Below are 27,956 nucleotides of genomic sequence, written 5' to 3'. Positions count from 1 at the left end.
TATGAATCCATATATTCAGAAAAAATAACGATACAAGTCATAAAACATCTAGGATAGATCATAAAAATATTCTTCATATTCTACTTCATTTATATAAATCACTTCTAAATCAGTTGACATATTAAATTTACTTCATGATTATGTCACTTCATCAATATAAACAACACTGAGGTACAAAAAGTGCTCAGCAAAGTGCACTGCAGTTCCATCCGATTACCCATCTCACCTCATATCCCAACCCAAATGACAGGATAAATACCAACGGTGAGTTCATGCGCTACATTCATATCAAAGAGCAGTTAAACAAGGCGGCAAAAACATGTCTACATTACAAAGGTGCAGTTTAAGCATTCACAAAGCAGAACGTCAACATATTTATGTTTATAGAGCTTTTTCTTCTTACAAAACATTAAAAAACCCACTATGATAAAGTTTACACTGTATTTGAGAGGAATGAGTGATTTTCATTTATGCTGCTGTAATAGTGTGGATGTATTGTACCAAACATAAACAATATGACTGAAGGATTTTAGATAGCAACACATCGTGGGGAATCATGTTTTATTTAAATAAAAGCACTCCCGTTAAACTGAAAACGTAAACCTGTAGTGCTTTCTACACCAGTAGAAAATGTATACCAGTACTTAAAAAATAAACAATCCAAACAAGTGTATTGTTTTTGCAGCAGTTTGATATGAATCTGAAAATTAAAACCTTTCAGTTTGAGTTCATTCTGTAGGGAACAAATCCTTTTTGAAAAATAGCCCTGCTCTCAATGGCGTCTCTAGAAATTCCTGGAGATTATTAACTAGACCAGGAGGTTTTATATTTTAATTCTTAACCTTCAAGTGGCTGTTTCCTCTGCTATAATAATGATCTGACACTGGAGTTTGTCTTATCCTCTCTTCAGAATGAAAGTGAACACCCTATGAAAATTAGACAAATGTATCATGATCTGTAAATGTATATTAATATAGCTAGCTGCCTTAACCTGCCCATATCTACAGTCAGATCAATGATAAAATAACTGGAAGAGCGAGGAAAAAGAAGAGATGAGTACCTCATTTCATCAATTCACATTGAGGAGGCTGATGAACAAAAACAATCTGCAAAACTTGGCTCAGTATTAGGTGTGCACAGATGGCAGGTTTCTGGCCGATCATTCCTGATCTTTACAAAGCCCGACATATTCATTCCGATTTTCACTTTTGTAATCAGACATTAATGTACCTTCAATATTTTAATCTTATCTTATTGAAAAACATTCATCAGTACCGTGAAAAAAATAAAAACGTCTGCTTTCAAATATAGATCAAGGTCTACAGCAAAAACATTTGGTAATTTTCAGACTTCTACAGCGGTGGATAAGATTGGCTTCACATCTAAGTATCGTCTGATAGCAGATCTCGGAAAATTAAGGACATCGACACCAATCAATCAGCCGGCTGAACAATCGGTGCACCCCTACTTAGTAGAGCAACTATTGACACCCATCCGTCTGTGGTCCATCCATCAGCCTTTTATTTTAGCTCTTTTAAACGCATCTTTACCTGCACTGCCAATAATTATACAGGCCATCGTGTTTAAAAGAATCATATCCAACATTAAAAAAAAAACAACAAAAACAGACAGGTGTCTTTGATAAGATAGACTGGCGCATACGAGACCTTTGTGCATAAGCAATTTAGAGTAGGAAATTATTTTTGAAAATAATGAAAGTTTCATGTCCTGGCTACAGATTATGACGAACATCTAAAATTATAGGGGTGCCTGAGCCAACTTGCTGAAATAAAGAAACCATTACTGCCAAACGATGGCTCACTAATTAGGCCTCTTCTTAAATACATAAAAAATTATGTATTCATTAAAATCTGATGCATTAGAGCAACAAATTTCTTCTTGAAGACCATATTTCACAAAAGGCCTCGATATTAAACTCAAAATAGATGAATATTCATAATTTTCCAGATCAATGTTACTGCAGAAGTTTCAAATGAAATCCTAACTATATTAATCAGCTTTTAGTAAGAAATAAGGGGTATATGTTTTTTTTTTCCTGTTAGTTTTTCTTATAAAACTGTATTTGAAACAAGGCCTTCTAGATTCATGCATAGGACATCCTTCCAAGGTAGTTAGCAGGGACATAACCCTTCTGCCCATTGGACTCAGCCAACCACCACTGTTTGTTTCCTCCCACGTCACAAAACTGGAGTATGCGGACGTGCTGGTACTCCTGCAGGGAAAGCTCCTGTTCACATCGGGCTTGAAATGCATACACGGCATAATACTGTGGAGAGAAACGTAGTTTAGACATTATTTAATGCAAACAACATCTCTGCTTTTAGGACACAGTTTCCTCATTCACTTTGAACAGGAATAAGGCAGTGTATTCTAGTTTCAAATCAGAAGGTGGCACTGTTTATTAGTTTTCAGCACAGACTAACCAATAACTTTTACTTGGTTTTCTAAGTTGATGTTTAAATATTATTATTTAAAAATTATGGTATCCTAACATTTACATTCATGCTATGAATTAAAAATAACAATAGATGCGTCCTGGATACGACACACACCTGTTGGGTGTCATCATCCACCGACTCCTCCAGTTCCTCAGTGTTCTCCAGCTCTCCCTGCAGACCTGAGAGGGTGGAGTTGCTGTCCATGGTGTTCAGGCTGATGCTGCGCAGGCTGCTGCTGCTGCTGGGTGACACAAACAGGCTGAGGTCGTCAAAGTCTTCATCTGCAATGACAAGGGGCTGCTGCTGCTCTTTGGCCTTCTGGTTTGCCCGCTGGGAGTCCCTCAGAGGGTTGTATTGCTTCAGGAAGGTCGAGTAGACATAGCCCTGGTCCCCTGATTGAGGTGGAGAAAAAGGATTTAAATTTCTGTCATTTCTTTTTGACTAGTTTTTTCTCTGTTTATACATGTTTTAATGAACTATGAACTACAAATACACTTATAATTAATTGGCCATTACTGGGATTGTAAACAATCTTATTCCAGCCACCTCTTAAGTTTCATACCACTACAACTTTTCTCTGCATGTTATGTTATAAACATAAACGTGTCTGTATTTATTGCATTTTTATGTACAGCACAAAATCTGAAAAATGTTATCTATAGTTGTATTTGTCTTCCCTTACTCAAATAACCCTAAATATCATCCAACTCAAACAATTACCTCTTAATGTTCCTTTATTAATAAAACAAAGTCCATCTACATTTAATTTAATCCCAGCATAACAAATGTGAAGACCAATATAAATAATTAAAAGTTGCTTCACAAAGACCAAGAAACACTGGTCTTTATGAAACTTTAAAGCACGGTTAGGTTATAAAACAACCTTCCAAATTTTGAAGATCTCATGTAACGCTGATAAATTCATCTCAATATAAAAAAATATCTATCTTAAAGACGTCTATCCAAACTGCCTTGGAGGACATTATTCATAAAGGCAGCCATGAAGGCAACAATATCTCTGTAGGAGTTGCAAATATCCACAGCTCAGAACAATGAGTTGTGCATTGCAGGAATCAGGTGTGTTACAGAGCAATGGTAAGAAGAAAACCATAAGAAATCATAGAGGAGACAGCTAAGAGGGAAAAATTTGCTTTGCCCAGCATTGGGTTCGTCGCTCTAGTTTCTTCTTACTGGGAAAAAGGAACAAGCTGCATGAAGTGTATCACAGAAGAAAACCTGCAACAGGCGGCACAGCCAGCGCTACAGTTGGGTTGGTTTAGACAAAAGCAAATTCCTATAATAAAGTAGACCAATCAAAGTTCAAATCTAAATCCAAGTGAAAATCTGCTCCTCTAACCATTATAACCATAATTTATAGATGAAAAGAGACCATTTATTAACGATTAACAGATAGTTGATTAATGTTTGATTCATTTATAAACTGCATCCAAACCATTTATAAAAGGTCAAATATATCACTTATTTAGGTATTAAGCCCACTGATGTTAGGTGTAGGGCTAAGCTGGCACAGCACAGCAAAATAATTGATATACTTTTTATAAATTTTTAGGTAAATGATTATCAAACATTAATAAATGGTTAATCATTAATAAATTGTCTTTGAATGTTTTCATAAATGATGGTTAGTGCAAAGTGTTACCGCTAAAACTAAAGGGTGTTTCTAGAAGCCACAGGAAAATTGTTTAAAAAACCTTTAATCATTTTCCTACCCTAATTCACAGCTAAGCACAATGCTGCGTTGGCCTTTAGCATAAAATGTCAATCAAATATGTTGAAACCAGGGGTTATAGGGTGAGGAACTGGGAAAAATGGAAATGAAGAGTTCAGCAAGGCCCTGTGTGTGACATAAAGGCTGTTGGCAGCTTGCATACAGTAGAGGTGTTGCTTGCAGTCCGATTCTCATTTGTACTTTGTGTAAATATGAGTCAGTGCTGGTATTAACAGAAAGAACAACAACTTCCCATGAATGCAGCCTTTCCCACAGGAAAAACACCAACCTGGATAGATTGTAAATTTTTCTGGGTAATAAAGATATGTTCTTCTATACATATGGCTATATAAATATATGTTCAGCAGAGACGGGAACAGGAGCATAAGGGTGGAGTCCATAAGGCCTCATGTGATTCCCAGAGGGAAATGCTTTAAGTATACGCAGTCTGCTGTTTAGTTTGTTCCAACCAGTTGCTTGGATCTCAGCTGATTCTGCGAGACAGAAAGAGGAGACAAGCTATGCAGTTGGCTGTGTTGTGAGGTAACCAGCTCTAGAGGCACCAGGAACCATGACACCGCAGCAGCTCCTGGGACTTATTCTAGTGTGCTGACTTGTCAGAAAGTAAAGAGCCTCTGTCATCTAGAAAAATTCCAGACCTTTACAAACCACAACCTGTTTTTTTGTTTTGTTTTCTTTTTTTAATAGAGTTGTCTCTGTAGCAAGAATCCTCTCCCTGGTATGCAGACACTTGCCTCCGGTGTGGACCAACCAACGGCTGCTGCTTCCTAAAGGGTCTGTATCCTCCAGCAGGGCCACCAGCTCTCCCTCAAGCAGGCTCAGGTCCTGTTCCTGGCAGCCATTACACTTCCTCTTCAGCTGGTAGAGGCGGTTGGCCGGGTACTCTGCCAGAAGCCAGGCACGCTGTTCCTCCGTTTGATGCTGCACCTCCATCATCTGGAAGACAGTACAGAGGTGCTGGTGTAAATATTTGTGGTGGGTATTTGTAGCATGGTTATACGTCACAGTGTTTTCAGTAATCAGGGAATGAGGGAGAATTAAACCGGGGGAAGCTGTTTGAACTTTTCATACGCTTATGGCCGACCCCAAATCAATTATCTATAATTGATTTGGGCGGATTATGTATGAATATTAATTTGCTGTTCATTTTTTCTTCCTGGGTTATGTTTCATTCAAGTAAAATCATTTTCTTTTTTCAACATGTCTTCCTGATCCTCAGATTCTAAGACTTATTTGGAGGATATGTTTATCTGTTTGTGGAAGTTTTGAACACACACTCTTGTGTTAAAGTTTAAACCTCATTTCGACTCTCTAAACTCCTTTATCAATTAGGTGACCTCTATATACAGTTTGCTATACTGGATTATATAAAGAGGTATCAAAATAATAGAAGCTAAAATATAATTGCATTGGAGACTTTGTAGAAGTCTTGCACCATATTTATTCTAAAGTCATCAATGTCTGTGTTTCTAATGTGGCAAAACATAAAAAAAAACTTATATCTAAAAGTACTTTTACAAAAAAGCTTATATATTTTCAGCCAAATTTAAGAAAATGAATTGACTCCTATCAGATGCTATCAGATGTGAGCCACTGAGCTACTGAGTCAATTATTTGATGCTTTTTTTTCTACTTATCATGAGGGAACATCTCACTTAATTTTTTTAAAGTGTTAAGCTCCTAAGAATAATGTGATAACTAGTATTACAGATTTTGAAAAAAATATGGTATAACTCCAATATCTCGACTGTATTGATTATCATGTGTCATATCTGGCACATAGTGTTCGAATCCAGATGTGTTTGTATTATATTATCTTTAAAAAGGTCTAGGCGGTTTTAATGAGTGTTTCAGATAGTTAATACCTGACATAGATTAAATAATTAAGAGGTCTAAGCTCTTTTTTCAGGTTTGGAAGAGTTAAATGTTTAGACCACAAACCACTAAGAACTAGATAAACATGTCTAAATGCACTATGATGTTTTCTACATGAGGCTGTAGTTAATTCATCATAAAGTTCTGGTTTCCATGTACAGAGCTGACTTTTAAGAACACACCATGTTTTTGGCAAAGGTTGAGGTCAAGGGCTTTTAAAATCGTAATATTAGCCTGAATTATCTAATAAAATAATGTTTTCAGGTATATTTGGGGTCTACTTTCTTATTGGAGAGGCTCAACTCTGCTGAAGATCCAACACGTTTTTAAAGAGTTCGATTTATGAACCGTGCTAATCCCAGTTCATTATGACATCAGGCATCTGACCTGTTTTCCACATCATACATTACACCGTAAACTCTACTCTACCCTGAAAACTGCCAGAACATCCCTGTCAATTCCCACATTGATATAAGTGTTACTTCAACATGGACTTAAGAGGGTTCCCAATAAAGCAAAATGTCTAAAAGTCTTCAACTGCTAGACATGGTGGTGGTGGTGGCATCATGCTGCCAGTTCAGTGATTCTATACAAAATAAGACAAAAGGCTAACTCCAAATTCTTTGACATAGCCTTAAAGGAAGAGCTTGATCTTTTTTTTTCTTTGAACCCAGTTTGATGCCCCAACAGAGGTCAAACAACACGGATCAAACAGGTTTGGAGTTGATAAAACACGCCTGCCCAAAGTCTAAACCACAACTCTGACCTAAATGCATTGACTTTGTATCAAAGCCAGCTTCTTGAAGAGACTATTACATTAGATAAACTGTCAGTTTTGATAAGATGAAAGGTCAGACATCCGCCCAGATCCAACTTTCTGAAGGAAGCGGCACAAGTTTCAGCCCATGTGTGTGTATTTATTCAAGCTGGTGTGTATAATTTAGAAATAAACCCCACTAAAGCTAATATGAAATTTTCCCTCAATGACTTTTTAATATGCTCACCTAAACCTGCTCATGTGTCAGAAGAGAAATGCTCTTAGAGTAGTGTAGTACAAGGTAACAGAATGGAGCTATTACACGTGTCTACCTTAAATTGATTGGCCAGCTGCTCATCGGCAGCACAGACAAATGACATATTTAAAATAATATATGGTTATTTCTACGGTCTTACCACTGTTTTCTTGTCTCGTTGCCTCTCAAAGCTAACTTTTCTCTCCATTAACTTCTGTGCATTGTCCTTTACAAACATCAGATTGTTCAGTTCGTCCATGATGCTGTTCTGCACTTCAGTGATGTTTGACAGTGGAGGCTGGAGAAAACAGAAAAAAGAAGCTTGGATAAATTTTCAATGATTGAAACTGTATAAGATAATATGTGTGATGTGTGCTATTCTCACAGGAAGCTGGTGAACAGCCGGAGCCCCAACCAACGTGTTACCCATCAGGCCTCTGAGCAGGGCTGCCAGACACACCACACAGTTTGTCAAGATGATATAAGCTGCCATGTTGAACCTCTGCAGCTCCTCCACTAGTAAGGCATTGATGGCTTCATAGTCCCTCTTGGCGGGACCAGGAGGGGGATCTGATGCTGGCGAAGAGGTGGACGATGAGGAAGAGGACGAAACAGAGGAGGAGCGTTCCAGGCGGCAGCAGTAATCCAGCAGTTTGTCATAACGCTTCTGGATGAGCTTCTGAGGTGCTGTGAACATACCCTGCAGGGAGGTCAGGGGGGCCAGGACCAATCGCTCCAGTTGGCCTTTCTAAAGGGGGAGGGAAATTAGGAAAGAAAGTGTAACATCAGTGGGAACATTTTCTTGACTTGTTTGTTTTTTTGTTAAATCATATTCATCATAAAGCTCAATTCATTTTACATTATGTAATGGTTTATATAAGCTTTTCTTTTCTAAAGCAAAGAGAAATCACACCAGCTGCACTGATTTGAAAGATAAACTGTGTACAAAACATTTGAAGTTACTTCAGTCTTTCTTTTTAATGCGAGGGTCTTCGAGGTGCATAATGTGTCATGATCTTGACGCTGATGACTGCCCTGATTACTCATTTCATTCACCTTCCTAGCTCTGCCCAGTTACTCATTACCTTTTATCTGTTCCACCTGCTTCAGCCTCTATTTAACCAGCCTCCACACCAGTCATCAGTGTCAGATTATTCAAACCCATGGTGAGAGTTCTCTAGTGTACCCGAGTGTTTTTGATTGCCTGATCCGGATCTGTTCTGATCTGTTTGCCTTGGACTGCTGCTGGATTTCTGCCTTTGTACCGAACTTGGAGCTGATTCCTGAAACTGTCCTGGATTCCCCTTCGGTTCCTCTTTGGACTTCTGAACTCCTGGATCTGACTCCCAACCACGTCCTCGACACCGGCTTTGGCTTTGCTCTCTGGATTATCCTGCCTAACATTGTCCGTTTTTTTCTGATCTCCTGTCTGTTCTCCAACCTCCGTGACATCAGCGACAGGGACTCTCTGGGCGGCACCCACTGCGTCAAGTTGGCAGCTGACTGGATGTAACCAACCTCATCCTCTGGGCTCAGACTTACTGACTCACATTTATTATCATCCTCCGCCAGATAGACGTGGTCACGAACCTGTGTTCTCTCCCTGCAGAGGTTTCTGCCTTAGACACAGACACAGTTCACTGCAGTTCCATCTTAAATAAACATTTTGTTAAACCTAACTATGTCTCCGCCTCGAAGACTGGGTCCTTTTGTTCTGAGCCTGACATAATAATAGGTATCCTCCTAATTTCAATAATAATTAAGACCTTTCTAGAGTGTCTTTTATATTTAAAACCCAAATGTCTATAAATTTCAAGTTAGACGTCAGGATCTGATGCTCCTGACATTTGATCTTCATTAGACAAAAAAAAAAAATTCAATCTTGTTAGATTGAACAATTTTCCAAACACTGACAAAGTCAAAGAGAAAAGTAAAAAAAGGAGGTTTGTGTTTAAAACACTTTGAAAAAGGATTTCACTACAATTTCTACACAGCTCTGGGTGTTCCAACACCTACATCAGCAGTTCAAACTGTTACAGGCAAATATTCAAGCTTTTCAAACGTGTTTCTACCTAGCAAAAGTCTAAAACTTAAAAGGAAAATGGTTTAGAAGTCACTGTCTAAAGTGAAGCAAAATTATCATCCAGTGAAATGAGACGCTTCTGAGGTGGAAAGAAGCACTTGCTCTAAAAATTGGCATTTTCAACCTGAGCTAGCAGCTGTGCACAGACAGACTATATACAATATCAGAAACAATAATGGTCAGAAGAGAAAGATTTAACTGTCCAGTAGAAAAAAACAAGAAGATTTGTTTGGAGGTGTCTGTGTTTGACCTTTGATTTTAACAATCCTGTGTCAAGCATAATAGTGTGGCAGAATCAGGCTGTGGGGCCGCCAGGTACCATGGCATTGCATAATTTGGGTTGGATAATAATTAGTACTAGTAGTAAAAATGGCCTCTATGTTCCCTTTAAATAAGTATATTCAATAAATTGTTCATAATTATAAACAGTATTGAAGCCATTTTAGGAACGGTTCAAGGAAGGACATTTTTGCCAGGAAGAGTGGAGGCTTAATGACAACAACAAATTCCAGATGTTATGTTTTTTCATAAAATCCTTGCAGGTGTGTTGTATAACCATTCCCCTCTGGAAAAATGAACGGTTCAAATAAAACAATAAAAGCTCAGTTGGTGTGATATTCGTGCCAACAATGAGTGTATATACAGTAAACTTCTGACTTCAGCTGTATATACAGTATAAACATTGAGTCTCCTTCTGCTCTGTTTAAGGAGCTTTTCCACAATGTAAAAACCATGAAACTGTATGATTGTGATAGATTGTTTTATGCTGTGCTTCCAAAGCACAATATGAACATACAGAAATATGTCTAAAATGTTCTCAGGACAAAGAGATCTGAAATAATATGATTGGTATGCGGACAAAACAATAATAAAACATACCAACACACAAATTAATAATTCTGTTGCTTTTCTTTTTTTTAGATTTAGTTAGTGTTAACGTTTTGCCGACTGCTTGATCAACTGTTTAATAAAGAAGTAGACTCATTTTAAGGGACAGTATTGAGACGGACAAACTATTTGGGGCCAGGGAGAGTAAACTGTATGATGCAAAGAGGATAGAAAGCTAAAAGAGAACTATAAGCCATGATCTGGTCACAAATGGGAAGTTTGGGAATAAAAGTGGAACCACAAAGCACACATTTGCAAACGGCAACAAACGGCGTACTTACAAAGTGCTTATAAGGGTCGTTGCCATTCTTGTGTGACAAGCCATTCGTGTCTGCTTTGCTCGGATCCTTGATGATGTTTTCCATGTCCTTCATATTCTGGGCAGCTACAGACACCATTTCCTGCAGAGATGTGCAGATGCTGTCAGGGCATTGATTGGATATTTAAATCATGTCATGACCACAGAAATATGTCAATATCAAGGCTAGCATTTACTGTATAGAAGATATTTTAGAAGGGACCTTTTTTCTTCTTTCTTTCTATGCCTGAGTTCTAGTCAAGATTTGGATCTATAAGTCTGAGGGTTTATCCAGAGTTTCAAATGGGGTTTTATGGGGTTTTTCAGTGTTTATTTTGGAAATAAAATGTCCAGGCTAAATACTTTTTCTCTGTTTAATCACCTATACATCAGACTTGGTGACATTTACAATAGTGGTTCCACCTGAAAAATATTCATCAATGCCTTTCTGCCATACAAATGAAAACAATTGTATTTCCAATTTATAGTTTAGGAGCTGCACTTGCTTTAACTCACATTTGTAACTTCAGCTGGAATTTGCTCCTAAAACCCTCTGGGCTTTAGTGAAAAGAATGATGCATCTTTGGTAGTTAAACTCTGCTCTGGTATCTTTAGCTCTGACAGAGGAACACGTTGGTTTATGTGACTGGTCAACTACATCTGAGTAGTTTTGTAATTACAGAACACACACAAAATAACCAATCTTCAATTTTCTGGTTGACCAAATTTATTTACTGTACGTAAATAAAGTTAAGGTATTTTAATGCCTGATGCAATCTACCAGGCTTTCCAGGGTCTTTTATCGTAAAACAGGCTCAATGCATCACTGAAAAAGAGTAATGAGTGGTTTTTAGTTTTACTCCAAACCCAGCAGGAGTGCTAATAAACACTATCTGGGGTTTGTTTCTCATTAGGTTAAAATGCCAGAAGACTATAACATGTTGGTTTATTTGTGATGGTACAAAAAAGCATGCTGGCCTTGCTCATAACCGTCCAGCTGGCATTCATACAGCATGAAATCATTGCTATGTAGACCTATTCATCCCCAAGATGTAACTCCTATCTAAAATAAAAAGTGGCTCTTTGGAGGTTTTCTTTTGCAATCTTTGCACTTCCCTGACTTTATGTGGGAGCAATATAAACAATGGACCTCATTCAATGTAGTGAATAAACCAATTAGATTTTGTTTAGCCATATATTCTTATCCCAGCAAAAGAAAAAAATAATTGAGGTTGAAGTAGAAATTCTTAAAGCTTAAAAAATGCAACATCATAATATTGGATTTCTCTCCTATAGCATAAAGAAACTTTATTTTATTTTATTTTCAAGTGTAAGATGCTGCTGCAGAGTTATTTAGTAGTTTAAGGCTTTTAGAAAAACATTAATGGGGTGTAGATAACTATGGCTAGCACATTCAATAAGGACTCTCCACAGATCAGTGCTCACCTGAGTATATTGCACATAGCAGTTCACATTCTTGGCCAGTTGCCTCACAGCTTTCTCCAGACTCCTGAAAAGTTTCTCCTCCTTATCAAACACTTCATCTCTCACCTGCAAACACAAGTCCCAGGTGAATAAATATTCTGCTTTCTTCAGCCCTTAACCCTGATCATCTCTCATTAAGTCATTGATTCGTTACCTGTGGCTCCACTCCAGTAAGAATCTTGAGGTAACCGGCAAACCTGTCCCCTTTCTTACGGAGGGAGTGAATGTTTATCTTGTTTAGTTTTCCCCTCAGCGTGCCTTCATCATTTTCTAACCTCTTGTATTTCATAACTGATGTATGAAAGGAAAATAAAATGTGTTTGATACAGACAGGAAATGGAAGCAAATAATGAATCAGTTGTGAGTAAAATCCCACCTATGTCTTTGCGCCTCCGGAACTCGTTGATGTTAACATTTATGATCTTGGTGGCGGTGAGCGCCTCCTGCAGAGGCAGGTAGTCGATGTGGTCTTCAGGAGTGGCTTGCCAAAGTTCTCCCAGAAGCAATGGGTACTTCATGATCCTCTGGACTGGTTTGATCAGCAATGAGCCCATGTCCAGCAAATTGGGTTTTCCTCTGTGGAAACATAGAGGTGTTTATGGAACAATGGTCATCAAATGACAGAAGAGAGAAGATGGTTAGAAATCGCTTCTGAAATACAAAACTTACTCTTGGTCATAGATTTTTCTGCAATAAAAATAGAAAGATTACAGATTAAAGTTTGATTTTATTTCATTTTTTTATTTTACCGTGTAAATCATTTGTTGAATACAAAAAAAACCTTACTTCAGCGCTAAGATACATGTAGTAAAATGTTGCTTTATTTGTTCCTCCTTCTCGTAGGCTTTCAGTGACACATTGGCATCATCATGGTGGTAACAGTAAATCTTATACACATCCTCTAATGCTCCCTTTGCCTGGATAAACACTTCACCTAAAGCAAAGAGGGAAAAAAAAGACTTTCCTTTTACCACTACATCGACAGTTAACAATAAATGAAAAAAGGAACCATAATAGACCATAATAACGGCACCTATGACCACTGCTTCTGGATCCGGGTCAGACATGGCCCCGTGTAGTCTGTGCAGAAGAGCTGCAGACACCTCACACACCGTTTCCATGTTGGTGAAGAGTCTGTCTACATCCACAACCTGACAAACAATATGGGAATTTACTGAAATTATTCAGAGCTGCAGTATTCTGCATAAAGGTCAAATTTTAAAATGACTCATACTTACAAATGGTACTAAAGTAGGGAATTTGCAAACATTGATTATATGCCAGCAGCATGCAGAGACATTCAACTCCCTTTTGAAATTTTAGCTACCAATGATCTACTCTAGTGTTTCCCACTATGGGTATGCATACCTCTAGTGCATTGCAAGGGATATATGAATATATTTTATTTCTTGGGTAGTAAAATCAAAAAGGGCTTGGACCTATTTTGGGTTCTGGGGACCCAATTAAAAAAAATAAACAAGCTTTTATTAACCAAAAAGTCAGCTTTTATGTTTGAGTTCACCTTCAGCTTTTACAAACCTCCAAACCAAGCAGAGGAACAGACTGGATGTAGAGAACAGCCTAGGATCAGCTGTTTCTCACAATAAGGTATCGCAGCTCATCAAAGCAGCTCAGGTGTTTTGATAAAGACAAAGTAAAACTAATTAAGTCAGTCTGGCTGTAATTTTTGTTCTCAATTAACCAAGTTTAAATGTGATTATAAAGGAGTTAATCGGAGGAGCTCCAGTTTTATAAATACAGGTTTATAATGTGATTTTATTTTGTATTTATTTTGATTCCTTACTAACTTCCAGGGAATATATTTAAATATAAATATAAAATTATACAAATTAAATGCTCCAATTAAAAGATTAATTAAAATTGTCTTTATTACAGTAAATGTATGTTCCGCTTTTGGACAATCATTAATACATTTGACTGAGAGGGGTACTCATCGTAAAACAAAAGGCCCAAAGGGGTACACAAGTCAAAAAGGTTGGGAAACACTGATATTGTCATGGGTACAGCTTTCAGATCTATGTTTCAAATGATGTGCATATATTTTCCTGATATAATAAATCAGGTGTAACTGTGTTTTAACAAACAATGAGCAGAATAACCAGCAAATTGTATGAAAAAATGTGAATAAACAGGTTAATGTCAGCCTTACTAACTGCCACACATGAAAACATTACATGAGCAAAACCTGATTTTATAGTGATGTAGTTCTTTTTGTCCCTCAGATGTTACCATAACATTTCCTGCTAGTGTTTTAAGAACGTCAGAGGAGCTTTAATCCTGTTAGCCCATGTTGAATTAGATTAAAGAGCCTGATCTGTACAATACTCTTATTATTATTATTAAATTAGTGTGGTGTAAAGAACAGTATACATGATAGCGGGAACTAAACATGTGTTGTGTCTTTAATTGGAAGATTCCTGGGGAAAAATGACAGAACTTTCCCAGAAGCCATTAGAAAAGGTTCTGGTAAAATCCCTTCAATCATTCTAAACCTGCATATTATTTCACTGGCCAAGGTGTACGGTTGAGAAATGTTACACATGGTAAATATTAAACATTGTTTATAACAAACATTTTAAAGGGGGGCATCCAGTATAATGTAATGGGCATATATGTATATTCTTTTTTTGTTAAAAGAACTTGCTAACAAACTATTTGGTATAATCACTGTCGTTAAAATCAGATATAAATTAAATTTTCATTCATTTCACCTGTAACAGTCGTAGAGGCTGGACAACTTCTCTGATGCAAAGCTCCAAGTCAGTGAGATAGTCCTTTTCAGTTTGCACAAGTTCCTTTATCACTTTCTCCCTGCGGCTCATCTTCCTTGACCTAAGCTCTTCAATGTCCAGCACCGGAGAGGGGAGAGCTGACAGGTTATGTGGCATCAGTTTCTCTGCAGGGGGAAAAAAAAAAATTGTTTTCACAACTATATTTCAGATGACATCAGCTCAGGATGAAACACATGATGGGGAGTGATGGCCTAGTGGTTAGGGCATAGAGCTTGGAATCCTGAGCTTGTGAGTTTGAGCCCCACTCCCACAGACTGCCACTCTGGTTTTCTGAGCAAGACCCTTAACCTCCGATTGCTCCCAGGGTCCCTCGATGGCAGCAAGGGGATGGGTTGAATGCAGAGGTAAATTTCTCCAATGTGAGATCAATATGTGAGATATATGCTGAGGAGAACCAGAAGTGTATTCAAAACTGCCATTTTGTACCTTTGTTAAATTCTAAATTTCAAGAACGCTTTTACTTTAATCAAAAACTTCTAATTACCCTGTGAATTTTAACCAGTATTTGGACACATGAGTGAAAACATTCACTGTGATTTAATTCTTTTCAAATGGAAACCAGAGTCTCACTCAAACCTACCAGTCAAACTCATTTCACATTTCTTGTTAGGAAACGCCTACACAGTCTGAGGCTGTTCTGTACTTTGCATGGTAGGCAGGGACATCTGCTTAAGGAAGAGTGATGCTTCCTCACTGCTAAATCGATGCTTCCTCCTTCAGAGGGGAAGAGCAGCAAAGGCAGGGAAACAGCAGGCTGCAGGGATCGTGTCAGATTACGAAACTAATCAGCCTGCTGATGCAATGCTGCCTGGCACATCTCAGACATCCCATCTGCTCACACCTCTCAAATTGTTTGAAATAACAATCCTCAAAAAGTAATAAAACCCACCAAGTGAACCTGAATGTGCAAGCACACAAACCCTCATGAGTGCACAACATTACCCCTTTTTGTCTTTAACAGCACATAGCGGCAAAAAGTTTTACCAATAACTTCTTTAAGTTTTGGAAGAATCCAATACGCTTTAAAAAAACATTATTCTGCATATATCAACCAGCTGGTAACATTTGATAATGGATTTCAGTTATAATTCACTTTTCATAATGCATGTGTGGCTGCCTTACTACTGTATGAGGTAACACTAGTACATACTCCGCAAAAAAGTGTTCAGATGTGTAGAACGATCAATATTTGAATTAATTATCTAAAGTGTTGTAATTTCCACTTATTTAAAGTGAAAAGTATGTGACACAAGTGACCTATTTGACCGGCTGCTGGTGTAAAGTAGGATGGATAATGAGGTTGCACCCAGTAGGCAGCACCAGGTAATGAATGCAAGCATGGCAGAAACAAAGATCTGATCTAACACTACATTATACTGCGCCATGTTAACTCTCTGACATTACACATCCAAAGTTTGACATATATCACGAAATGTAAGTGCTGCTATTTCACACCATATTTGAATGCTTGTCTTGTAATAAAAAAAAAGAATAAGCCTTTATTAATTTTTATTTACTTGATGAGATTAAAATTGAAAGACAGAGAAGCTTTAAGCGTTAACTAAGCAAGAACATATAAAGTAGGAACATTACAGGAAAACTATGAATAACTTAATGTTTAATAAAAGTGAAAACAAAACCTGGATACAGATGTTAATATTTTTGGGGTACATGTACAGCTTAATACAAAAATTAGTATAACTGATAGTAGCAGTTTGGCTCTAACAAAAGTGTTTTTTTTTTTTTACTATTTAGGAAGTCTGCAGTTCTTTTGTTCTGTGATTTTTTGAAGACTGTTTGCAAGGATCAGAACTAAACTTTAAGCTTGTACCTGCTGAAGCATCCACCGTTGATTTTGAGGTTGCGAATTTTCTTGACGAAGCCGATACTCTTGTACCGTAACTGTTTTTCCTTTTAAATCCGGCAGAGTTTTTTTTATTTCTAAAAGCAGATATTTTAAGGAGTCCTTCTTCTGAGAGATATATTCCCTGCAACACACTCCTAACATTGTAAACGATCCACCATTGCCCTTATCAGTTGGATGGATGTTCTCCAAACACACCTTTGCTCATTGCAGTCACAAACATTAGGTTTTGGTTTGATCCAGAAGGCACCACAGTTGAGATGTGCTTTTGTTAATCCCGGCTTCTGATTTTTTTTTTTACATCTGTTTATTTTTGTATTGTTATATCTGATTGTTAGGTTCTCTTGTAGGTCACATTTCTGAGTAAATAGGCCAGTGCTACATCCAAGGTTTACTTTTTTTTATACCTTAACAACACATTTTTTTGGATGTTGCAATCCCATAAGCTGCAGTTTTCTTTTGGTTTACTTGGTATGCCAGTATGGAGGACCAACTTTGCCATATTTAAAAATAAATACATAAATAAATAAATGCTCAATGAATAAATAAGCATACAATTAATTGGCCACAAAAATAAACAAATAAATGTGGATAGAAATAAATCATACAGTGAGACATAAATGTATATATCTCTTTTAAGTAGCTTCTTTATTTATTCATCTTCGGAATAATTACCTTATTTATTTATTGTCCGTTATAATCTTCAACTTTATTTATTACTGATTTTTTGAAGTATTTATTTACGTGCATGTGATAATATTTTTTATTCTTCCTTTGTATTTCTTTATGCATTTCTGCCTAATTATGCAAATGAGTAAGGGTGTGTCTTAGAGGTTCAACTTCTGCCCATTGGTTGGTTAGCATTTTACTGAATCGGTCAAATCTACAGGAGGAGAGGAGAGTCTGAAGTCAGTGGCCTTTTTCAATTCATAAGAACGCGAGTAAGAAAGTGTGGACTCGGGGAGAACAGGAGCACGCAGCATAAATCTGGGTCAATTGGAACAGAAGCGTACTGATGACATTACCACACGCTCGGCTGGTCTGAAGCTGCTTTTCTCCTCAATAATTTTTTCATTTAGTGGGGGAAAAGTAATTAACACAGTCAGATTAATACAAATCAAATGAACATTTGGCCAAAAAAAACAAAAAAATCGCCATCATAGCCGGCGGGCCTTCACACCTGGCTATAAAGAGAGAGGGCTGCTGCAGACAGGCTAGAATTAGACATGGCTGCCGTTAGCCTTGTTGCTCCGCTGGTTGCCGCATTCCTCTCAACTTTGGAACAAAAAAAAATTTTTTAATTACTCATATAATCGGTAAATGGGCCATATAGTGACGCTTAAAAGTATAATGTTCTTGCTTCAAATTTTTTTAAGACTTACTTTTATTTAATAACAGCAACAGATAAGAGAACTTTTAACTTAATACTCTGAGCTCCGTGAGTTAAGAAGATGGGCCGCTGGGCAGAATTTGACCCTCTAGGACACACCCCTCCTCATTTGCATAATGAATTGCATACAGAAATTTAAAAACAACAGGCAGAAATAAATAGTGTTGAAGAAATAAACTGGATAAAAAAATACAAAGGAAGAATAAACCAGACAAAAATATTATAACATGCACATAAATAAATACTTAAAAAATTACTAATAACTAAATAAAGTTGAAGATTATAATGGACAATAAATAAATAAGGTAATTATTACAAAGGCGAATAAATAAAGAAGCTAATTAAAAGAGATTCATACATTTATGTCTCACTGTATAATTAAATTTCTACTGACATTTATTTGTTTGTTGTATTTTTGGGGGCAACTTAAGCTTTTTTTGTATTTATTTTTAAATATGGCAGAGTTGGTCCTCCATATGCCAGTGGCTGGTGTTACTTCCATTGTTCTGAATTACTCTCAGCCTTTTTTTCTGTCTGGTGTCAATCAGAAATAATTGAATTCCTCTGTCATTTGCAGTTTGCACAGAATAGCTGATTCATTTTAGTTTAGATAAATGCTGGATTTATATTGCTACTAAAACAGAGGATGACTAGTTTTAACAAAACATTTGATCTTCTACCCAGTTTGCTGGTTTAGATGAAAATCATGGCTTTATGAAAAGGAAAGCTGATTTGAGTCTCTTCTGTGATTTGTAAGCTAATGTAGGACACACAGGCTGCTGATAGGTGATACAAAAAAATAGAATTTTTAACTCAATTTAAATTATAGTGCTGACAGTAAAAATAGACAAAACAAAATATATTTTTAAAGCAAATGAATTCAATTTCAAACAATTAAACTCAATTTAAACAAATTCATGGTCCAATTAATGCATATACTTTCAGATACAATTTAAAATGTAAATTAATCGAATTTTATTTCACATACAGATTAATACATATTCAGTCAGGGTTAACTTTTGTAAATTTAGTTACTGATAGCACAGGTTTCTGCCCATACTTTTTGTCATTACATAGATTTATTTAAAATAAAAAAAAGTGTATATTATATATATATATATATATTTTTTTTTTTTAAAATAAAAAAAAGTGTATATACTACTCTCATATATTCTATATATACTCTTGTAATACTTTATACACATTGGGCAAATATACATTTCTTTGACTGGACTTGGATTGGATTAAACTATCTGGGTCTCAAACTCATACTGAGTAACTAGTTCTACAACAGTCCTGAGAAGTATCATGTGTCAGTCTGTGAAAAAGATCCCATAACTGGAAACCTGCATCTGTGAGAAAGGAAGTAAAATATGGCTGTTCAGTTTTACAACAGTTAAAAAAGGGACCATTTAAACTTCACTTTTATGCTACAGAAGTTAAACACTCATTGATTTTGCTGACATTATAAATTCATCCTTTAAAAAGAGTATTTCTCTGTTTGGTGCGGTTTCCAGCATAGAAGTTCCCATGAAAGTGTAGACAGAGGTTTTCACTGTACGGTTCGGAGAAAGGGATCCAATGGAATGGTCCGGAAAGAACACAAAAAACACTGAGTATTGTGTTGCACTGGCAGGAAAAATGATATGTTGGTCTTTGCCACAAACCAAAAGGAAACCTATGATTTTGAATGGTAGTAATAAAATAAGAAAACAAAAAATGCTAAAACTGACTTAAAAAAAGGGATTATTACACATTCAGTGAGTTACACTTTAAAGTTGTATTTTTAAAGGATAAAGGCTCATCTATTTACCAGTAAGATTATGAAAGTTGTTTTTAGCTGAAAAAACTGGGTCCTCATCCAGACTTAATTGTATTAAACGTTTAAATCAGTCCCCTGACCGTATATATATATATATATATATATATATGGGCTTTTTTTTGTTGCTATATATAACACAGAGCTGAACAGTGACCAAAAATAGGTCACTGTCACTGCCAAAAATTGGCTTCTGCATTTTTTCCCCCCTTGATTGATTTCATGATTAGCAGTGCTTCCTCACTGCAAAATCTTTTTCTATTACAATAAAAAGCCACAGAAATTATTCACAATTTAAAAAAACAATTTTAAAAAAGGCTGCCTAAGTACAGAGAAACTAATAATTTCATCCAAATTAATGAGATAAAAAAGTATAATAATATAAATATAACACATTCATGTAGAATTATTTTTTAATAGTTTTTCTTTGATTCAACTCATGTTTCCAATGCTGAAAGTAGGTAATGTTTAATAACTACTGTATATTCACTGGATCTACAAATTGCTCAGCAGATAGAAAATACTGTCAAAGCAACCAATCTTGTATTGAATTCAAATGTCTCAATTTAAAACTAAATGTAGTTTTGTCTCTCTGTAGAATTTTTGGTTTAAATATTGGTGAGTCAAGTTGCCTAAAAATATTTAACTAAGACTAGCAACACTTTTGGCAATATCTTTTTAATGTAAACGTCTATATATAAACCTTCTTGGGTTTTTAATCCAGAAATGATATTGATAAATGGCGTTTTGTTTTCTTTCAAAATGTTACTTAAGTAGATATAACATTTAATTGTAATAATACTTCTGCCTATTATAAAGCTCATTTTGGCAAAGCAATGTTTCACTAACACTAGATGATAACCTCCTCATCTGCATCCTCCTGTATTTCTACTTCCTTGTATTGCTTCAGTCGCCCTTGTTGCACAAATCAGTTATTCTAAGTTGGGACTTTTAGCTGCTTCCACTTTTAAAATGCTTTTTTTTCTCTGATTTTTTTCTGCACTCTCCTTGCAGTTTTGAGGGCCATTTTAAATTTTTGATGGGGTGTAAATAAAGTGGCATCTCCCGCTCCTGCTTAATTTTGTGATCTTGGTGGCGAGTCAGGCAAAAGGTGGACGGAGGAGGGTTAATAGATAAAAAGGGGTCACATTTTGAGTCTCATATACTTTTGCAGTCGAAAAAATATTTTGAGGCTTTTATTTAAACACTGATTCTACTAATCTTTAATTTATTTATTGTAAAAACATACATCAAATTAATTAATTAGAAATACTCCTTTATTTACATTATGAACGACTAAAATCAGTCCAGCACTTTAATAACACAGTTTTTTTCTTGAAACTCTATTGATCTATTAAGATCTACTTTATTTGAATATCATGGCATTTTAAAGAGATGCTAAGGATATAGGCCTCATTAACATACCATGCTTCTACCCAAGCGAACCAGAAAGACATGCAGAATAAAGCTAAAAGATCACATAAAGGTATAAATGAACAAAATTAAATAAAGCTTTATATCTATAGGTGTGTCAGAGTTTTTTACTTCAAATGTTGAAATGATATTCAAAATATTTAGAGATGGAGGAACAGCCCTGTAATGTAGGGGTGGATTTTACAAATCAGACATTAACTGATTTTGGACAGAATACCTAAGCACTTATTTTTAGATAAATACACGTTAAACACAAATAACTATGAGAAAATGTGCTTTTCTGTTTGGAATGCAACTTCTATTTAATAGTTCCTCCCTTTCTGTACATTCATGCCACCCCAACATGTAATGCCACCCTGAGTGGTGAGTCCTATCGCTCATATCAGAGACGGTATCTGATTAGACTCGCTGATGTAATGTCTCCATGGCTGCTGGTGACAAACCTGTTTGACAGGCAGATGAGAGAGGACTTTAAGAGCAGCAGCTCACATGTTTCCTCTTTTAGTGAGGTCATCGTTCTGTCAATATTTGCATTGGTAATACCCCTGTCAATATGTAATACTGCACATCAGCTGGATCTGACAGGGCGGGTTAATGGTTACTGAAAACATCTCTGTGTTTTTTTGACAACCTTGCCAACTATTAAGCAGGCCAGATAATGGTGCAAAAGGAGAGGAAAGTTGGGTCTATTTCAGGTAAACAGAGTTGCTGCTGATAAGGCCAGCATATTCGTGTTAGGGGGGGTTATCTGTTGTAAGGCCTGTTCCCCATAAGGAAGGGTTCTTTTCTTGGGTTGGGAATGATTTAGGACTAAGGTGTGAATTAAAGTTAGACTTAAGGTTAAGTGTTAACAGGGTTTAGGGTCTGGGTCATTTCATAGCAATTAATAGAAAATATCCTGTGGGACATAATGTGTGTGTAAATGATCTGTTCAGGAAGGGAGAGTTTTTTCTTCCTTTTTCAAACACATGGTGAGTGAATATAATGTCTAGTGGTGTGCATTGTTCACAGAAGAGGAAACGGACGAACAAGTGCGGCAGGAAAGCCCACATAGAATCACACTGCGCTCATTCAGTGTGATTGTAGCCTTGCTGACAGCTGATGTTATTTTGCCTGAAGTGCAGCATTCTCAGCGGCTGACTGCACTCTAGGACAGGTGGAGCAAGTTTTTCTTTTCCCTTTTTTTCTTTTGCTAAGGTGTAAATATATGTCACCATGAATGACCCCTCTCACCAGTTGTAATGCCATTATCATTATCATATATATAATCAAACAAGTCTTTTTTTCACTTTTTAAACTTTAATTCCCTTGAAACCTTATCGTATTCTTTATATTTTGCAGAAAAAACACTTGGGGAATGTCTCTCCTAATGGTTTAAAACTATATTAATAACAAAATGTTCTTTTTTCCAGTGTCCTAATCTAATGTGTTGTTTGTGTGCCAGTCCGGAACACTTGGAAAGCCACTCCTCTGTGCCCGGGAATGGGGCACAGTTTGCATATGTGGCTTCATCCCTGAGGGAGTATCTTTCTCAGCATAGTAACACAACAGGTGCCCAGTACAGAGTGGAGCACTCTTATTGGCTCCTTCAGTGCTGAAATTCAACCACCTTAAGCCATGGATGCTGCATTTACAGCCTGTTCTTTGTGTATAAATGATCTCTTCAGCTATAAGTTTGCACTGAGACACTTTAGTTGCTATAGTTTTGTCACCTGGGAACATTATTAGCAGCTGTACCTTTAAGTTTAGCGTTGTACTCCGTCTTGTCAGACTGACTCCTCCTCACCAGTGTCCCCAGGTTGATATCACCTTTGGCTGTGTCATCAGCCACTATAGTGTCCGTCTTCCTTCTCTCCAGGTACCGCAGGAACACAGGCCGGTTTCTTCTCTTTTGCACCCTTTCCTTGTCCTTCTCACCCCCTCCGGCCTCCCTGGGATCCATGGTGAGCCTGTCAGGTTGCTCTTTCCTCAGGTAGGTAAAGGATAACAGCTAAATAGAGAGCCTGCCTGGGAAGTGCAACAGGTGTACTGTTCTCAGTGTCCTGCCTGTCTGCTCTACACAGGTAGCACAGCTCCTCCCTCCCCACCTACCTGCTATGAGGGCCACACCTCTGCCCTTACTGTGCTAGGCTTTCCTCCCTTTAGACCATCGCATCTACCCACCAAAAGGACATCATGTACTTTGTCTTTACTTAAAAGGTTTGAAAAAAAAAAAACTGTAGCAGTAATCTCCTCACTCCTACACTAAAATAAAATGAACCGAAATAAATACCTCTCACTTATTGACAAGGAGCTAACTACTGATAAGGAAGTTAAATAAGGTAGTCATGCAAATGACCTGTCTATAAAACATTATGAAATTCTGCTTCATATTTAAACAACAATGGAGAGCATTTTCTGCTTTTAACTGTAAACAGCATCTCTCTAAGTTCAAACATCATTCCAAAGTTTATTTCTCAAATATTTTCATTCAAACTGTGAAACAAGGATTTAGTATATGAAAAGTGATATGTTTTAATATAAAATTTTCCCTGTTAAACTTGATGAATTAAGCTTCAAAACCAGTTAAAAACCTGTAGGAATCACATGAATACATTTAGTTTCTTAGATTATCTAAATATAATATACCGTAAAAGGATTTTTTTTACAGAAATGATACACTGTTAAAAATTATTACCATTTACTACATACTTTCTACATGCCCTCATAAATTGCTGTGGGGTTCCCATGAGCTACTGCATCAATGCAGCATAGCATGCAGGTGGTCAGTCTGTAGCTCTGCTGCAATGTAATGGATGTCCAGATTGCCTTGATAGTGGCTTTTAGCTCATCTGTTTTATTATCTTCTTTCTGACAATACTCCACATGTTCCCTATGAGGTTCAGGTTGGGTCAGCTACTAATATATTGTGTACACTGTTACCATGGTGACTATATTGGGTATTGGTACTTTTGCCAGTGTAGGCAGTCCTGCTGGAATATAAAAAAAATAATCAGGATTTCCACATGTTTTGCCAGTAGTGGTAAGCATAAAGTGCACTAAAATGTTCTGTTACACTCTGAGGTAAATGGAATGCACACTTTTCTTTAATCTGAAAAAAGACTTTAAAACACTTATCCCCACTTATCTCTTGACAAAATGAATATGAGAATGACTCTTGAAGGAACTTCACCTTTCTACCGTTTGTTAATAAATCTACTCTGGTTGAATATCTTTCTTGAACGGTGAGCAATGATTAAATCTAAGGTGGCATCCCTATTGCCTTTTTACCTAAACATCAACATATTAGCATCTTTCTGCTTTAACTTTCCAGGGCCTGAATGTATGCTGAATTAGGAAGCCATCCAAATACAAGATGTCTGCCGATCTTGCAATCTTATTGAGTTATCCGTTTGGAACTTAGCTCATTAAAGACTCAAATGATGGTAAAGATTACTTCCTGTCACTTGGTGATGCCTTATTCCCACCCTCCAAAGAGCATTGCTGTTGATTTCTCCCTAGTAACAACCAAACCTATTTTGCTGTGCTGTGAAAAAACCACACGCCCTACCTAACATTTGCTTTGCTTTTTTACCACAGTTAATGTTAAATAAAACCGAACAAATTTCATTACCTCCAAATAATAACCTGAGTCACAATGCAGTTAGAAAAAGAATTATGATTTACCAATGAGAAAGGTTAAATTTGTATAATCCTGTTCAAGTTGGAACCAAAATGCCTAAACCACATGAAACTTTTACTATAAATAATATGCATACTAGTTTATTTTGTGACTTTTAGTAGCAGTAAATTATTTATACAAATAGGGTAGCGTAAACAGTCCTTTAGGAGCTGTAATGGGGTTGTAGTAGATGTGTTATAAATCTGATATATGCCCAAAGAGAATCTTATTTTAGGGAGAATAATAATCATACTTTGACTTTGGCACTGGTGATGGCAATAATCAATATTACTGGCAGAAATAGACGGCCCCAAAAATAAAATTCACCTTAGGAATCTATTGAGGGTTGATCCAGCCCTGCAGAGATGTAACAAAAAGGAAACTATGCAAGTCCCCCACCCCTAAACACACACCCCCACCCCCAAAAAGAGAAGTTTTGGAGCACTAATAGAATAAAGCCTTATTAGGGTAGGTAGCAATTATTTTACCACATAGGACATTTTTTTTTTCATAATTAAGCATTAATTTAAAAGCAGCTTGTTGTATTTACCCTGGTTCTGTTCTTCCAAATTTTATCATCATATTGGTTAACACCCAAGATTATAGTTACTTTGAATTAGTGTCTATTTCTTTGAAACACGAATGTCTCATATTCTAAATTTAACAGACTCAAATGCAAAAAAAAATAAAAAATCTTGAGTTAATTTAGAGATCAAACTAAATTCTACAGTATCTGGCATGTTGTAAAGTGAAGGTAAAGCAGCATTGACCACAGGCAGCCTATCTTCATGCACTGCTGACACAAGAAGGACAGATATGCAATAATGTTTATGAAAGATTGGCGAAACTGACTGAGTTATTATCAACACTGCCCAATTTGGCTAATCCACTTAAGTTTTGATTTTGGGTGACTCAGCATTGGCAGAGATAATGAATGAACTGTTAAGATTTATGTCTCCTCTGTACCTTTGGAAAGCACAGACAAATCAAATACAATAGTAAGAAACATGAGTAGTATTGTGTTTCCAGGAAGGACTAGTATAGATAAACCATGCAGACGCTGTAAAGAAGCGTGCAGGAGAGGATACAGCATAATCTGTTTGCAGAGAATAATTGCTTTGTGCTGAGGGAGCTAGGAGAGCATCTTGTTGTTTAGTGCATTTGGCTGTACTTGCTGGAAGACGTGGCATATTCCTTGAACTTGGTTAAACTGTAAAAACCATGTGATTCAACTGCAGGAAACAAAAACTGTGTTTCCTCTTTAGTTGACCATATAGTTTAAAGAAAAAATATTTCAGACTTATTAAGCTTTTGGCCCAGTGTAGACTGTGTATGACCTTCATCCACAGGTATATGTCAAAGCTCTATTGGTGACATTTTAAAATACATCTGAAGATATTAATGCAACAGCTTTTATGGGAGGTACATTTGGCAGCTGTGTTCGTCATTTGTTTGAAGAGAGACCAACTATAAAGGAGGCACATCAAGGTGAGTGGGTTGGGTGTTTGTTCAAGGTATATATATGTGTGGACTTTGATCATGATGTATTGTGGAGATTAACACTCAAAAAGAAACAAAGAACAAAAGGGTAGGTTTGGTGGCGATTAAGGCAGGAGCAGAATCTTTGTTGAAGTTCCTATGGGATCATAAATTGTTGCTCAGTTAGATATTGGATACTTTGATGTGGATGAATATGCAAAGATTTACACATCTTAATAAAATCCTTCATCTAGATTGTGACCCAACCAAAGACTTAATGTTGGATTTTACATTTTCTGTGCCTGTTTTTGTTTCAGTTGATTTCAAAGTGTAGATGTAGAACAGGAAGCAACAAGTTAACAACTAACAAAACATAATAATTAGGATATTTTAGATGCAGTAAATCCAATGATATAAATATGTATTTTGTTGAGTTTGTTCACACTAAGCCAACACATACAGGTCACATGATCAACGTTCTCTTTCTCTTTTAAATATCATTGCATCTTTGGCTGCGGTCATCATGTTTTTAAGTTACTTTAATATTTTTGATGACATATTTGAGCAAATGAAAATAATAACTTTAATTCAACACATTGTTACACCATTGGCTTTATTAAACTCAAAGTGATGTAAGTAATAAGATTACTAGCATATTATACACCATTATATATATTATCTGTTGGTAGAGGCCAAGATGATTAAACTACTAGAGAACTAAATGCAGCCATATAGAAAGACAATAAAATCAAAACAGTATAAGGGGAAATAACACGGACACAGCTGCAATCTAGGCTGATTGGCAGGAATTATAGATTGACGGATTTTAAGGGAACAGGGCAAGACAGTGAAATCTGTTTTTACTCACATATTTTTACTAAAATAAGAAACAGAAAAATAATATCCTTGGTGCAGATGACCAGTATGACATTTAAAACCTAAAGAAAATCCAGAAGATGACAAAACCATCAAGACTAAACCTGACATTCAGTAAAAATAAGAAAATATGTAAGACAGAATGTAAAGTTAAATATTATGCCTTAACCATATATTTTTCAACAAGACTAGAGCTTTTAAAGACACTCTACTTCTGGGATGGTAAATGTAGCAAAGGTGACAGCTAGATGGCAGTAAAACAAAGCATTGCTTTTAAAAGCTGGATATGTAAATTATTTATAATGCAGATTTGTGTCAGAAAAAATGAGTTTAAAATCAGCACAGAAGGAAAAATTTAAGCTGTTTGTCAAGCTGAGAATCAAAAAAGGTCTTATGGAGGTGAGGCTTCAGTGGTCACCTAAATGCAAATTTAGCTGCATAGAATTTAAAAAGGAAACTTTGTCTTTTGAAGGGTTCCTTAATGATTTAACCTCCACAGAACCTTTGGGCAAGGCAGGATGAATGAAGATCAGTTTCAATGTTAATATTTTGAATGTTCCGATATTTGTGAACATATATAATGTCCTCTAAATGTGAAACAGAAAATAAAAATCAGCTAAAGCACTGAACATTATTAACAGAGTTCAGATCATGTTATGGATAGGCAAATGTGTTCCAAACATCAAGGAGCATTTAGTTAATGCTACTTGCAGCTTGTCTTAATGCTTGTTTTAACATTTACGCTTTGATTTTTTGGGAAGTATAAGGA

General features: G+C 36.4%; 1 protein-coding gene across 1 annotated transcript; it reads right to left on the bottom strand.

Moving 5' to 3' along the window:
* Window positions 1-14: 14 nt before the first annotated feature.
* arhgef38 (Rho guanine nucleotide exchange factor 38) lies at window positions 15-23,198 on the bottom strand. The gene is made up of 14 exons (XM_015392209.1): window positions 22,909-23,198; window positions 14,584-14,768; window positions 12,885-13,002; window positions 12,638-12,785; window positions 12,521-12,538; window positions 12,228-12,427; window positions 12,006-12,142; window positions 11,813-11,917; window positions 10,350-10,469; window positions 7,483-7,845; window positions 7,258-7,395; window positions 4,944-5,145; window positions 2,574-2,851; window positions 15-2,287 (listed from the first exon to the last, which is right to left on the bottom strand). Exons 1-14 carry the CDS (start codon window positions 23,111-23,113, stop codon window positions 2,105-2,107), a joined length of 2,400 nt encoding a protein of 799 aa, XP_015247695.1. The 5' UTR covers window positions 23,114-23,198; the 3' UTR covers window positions 15-2,104.
* Window positions 23,199-27,956: the final 4,758 nt, after the last annotated feature.

Source organism: Cyprinodon variegatus, unplaced genomic scaffold, assembly GCF_000732505.1.
Source record: "Cyprinodon variegatus isolate N-32 unplaced genomic scaffold, C_variegatus-1.0 Scaffold579, whole genome shotgun sequence".
Classification (NCBI taxonomy): Eukaryota; Metazoa; Chordata; class Actinopteri; order Cyprinodontiformes; family Cyprinodontidae; genus Cyprinodon; species Cyprinodon variegatus.
The sequence above is the reverse complement of the archived record's forward strand: the minus strand, read 5'-3'. Positions and strand labels throughout refer to the sequence as shown.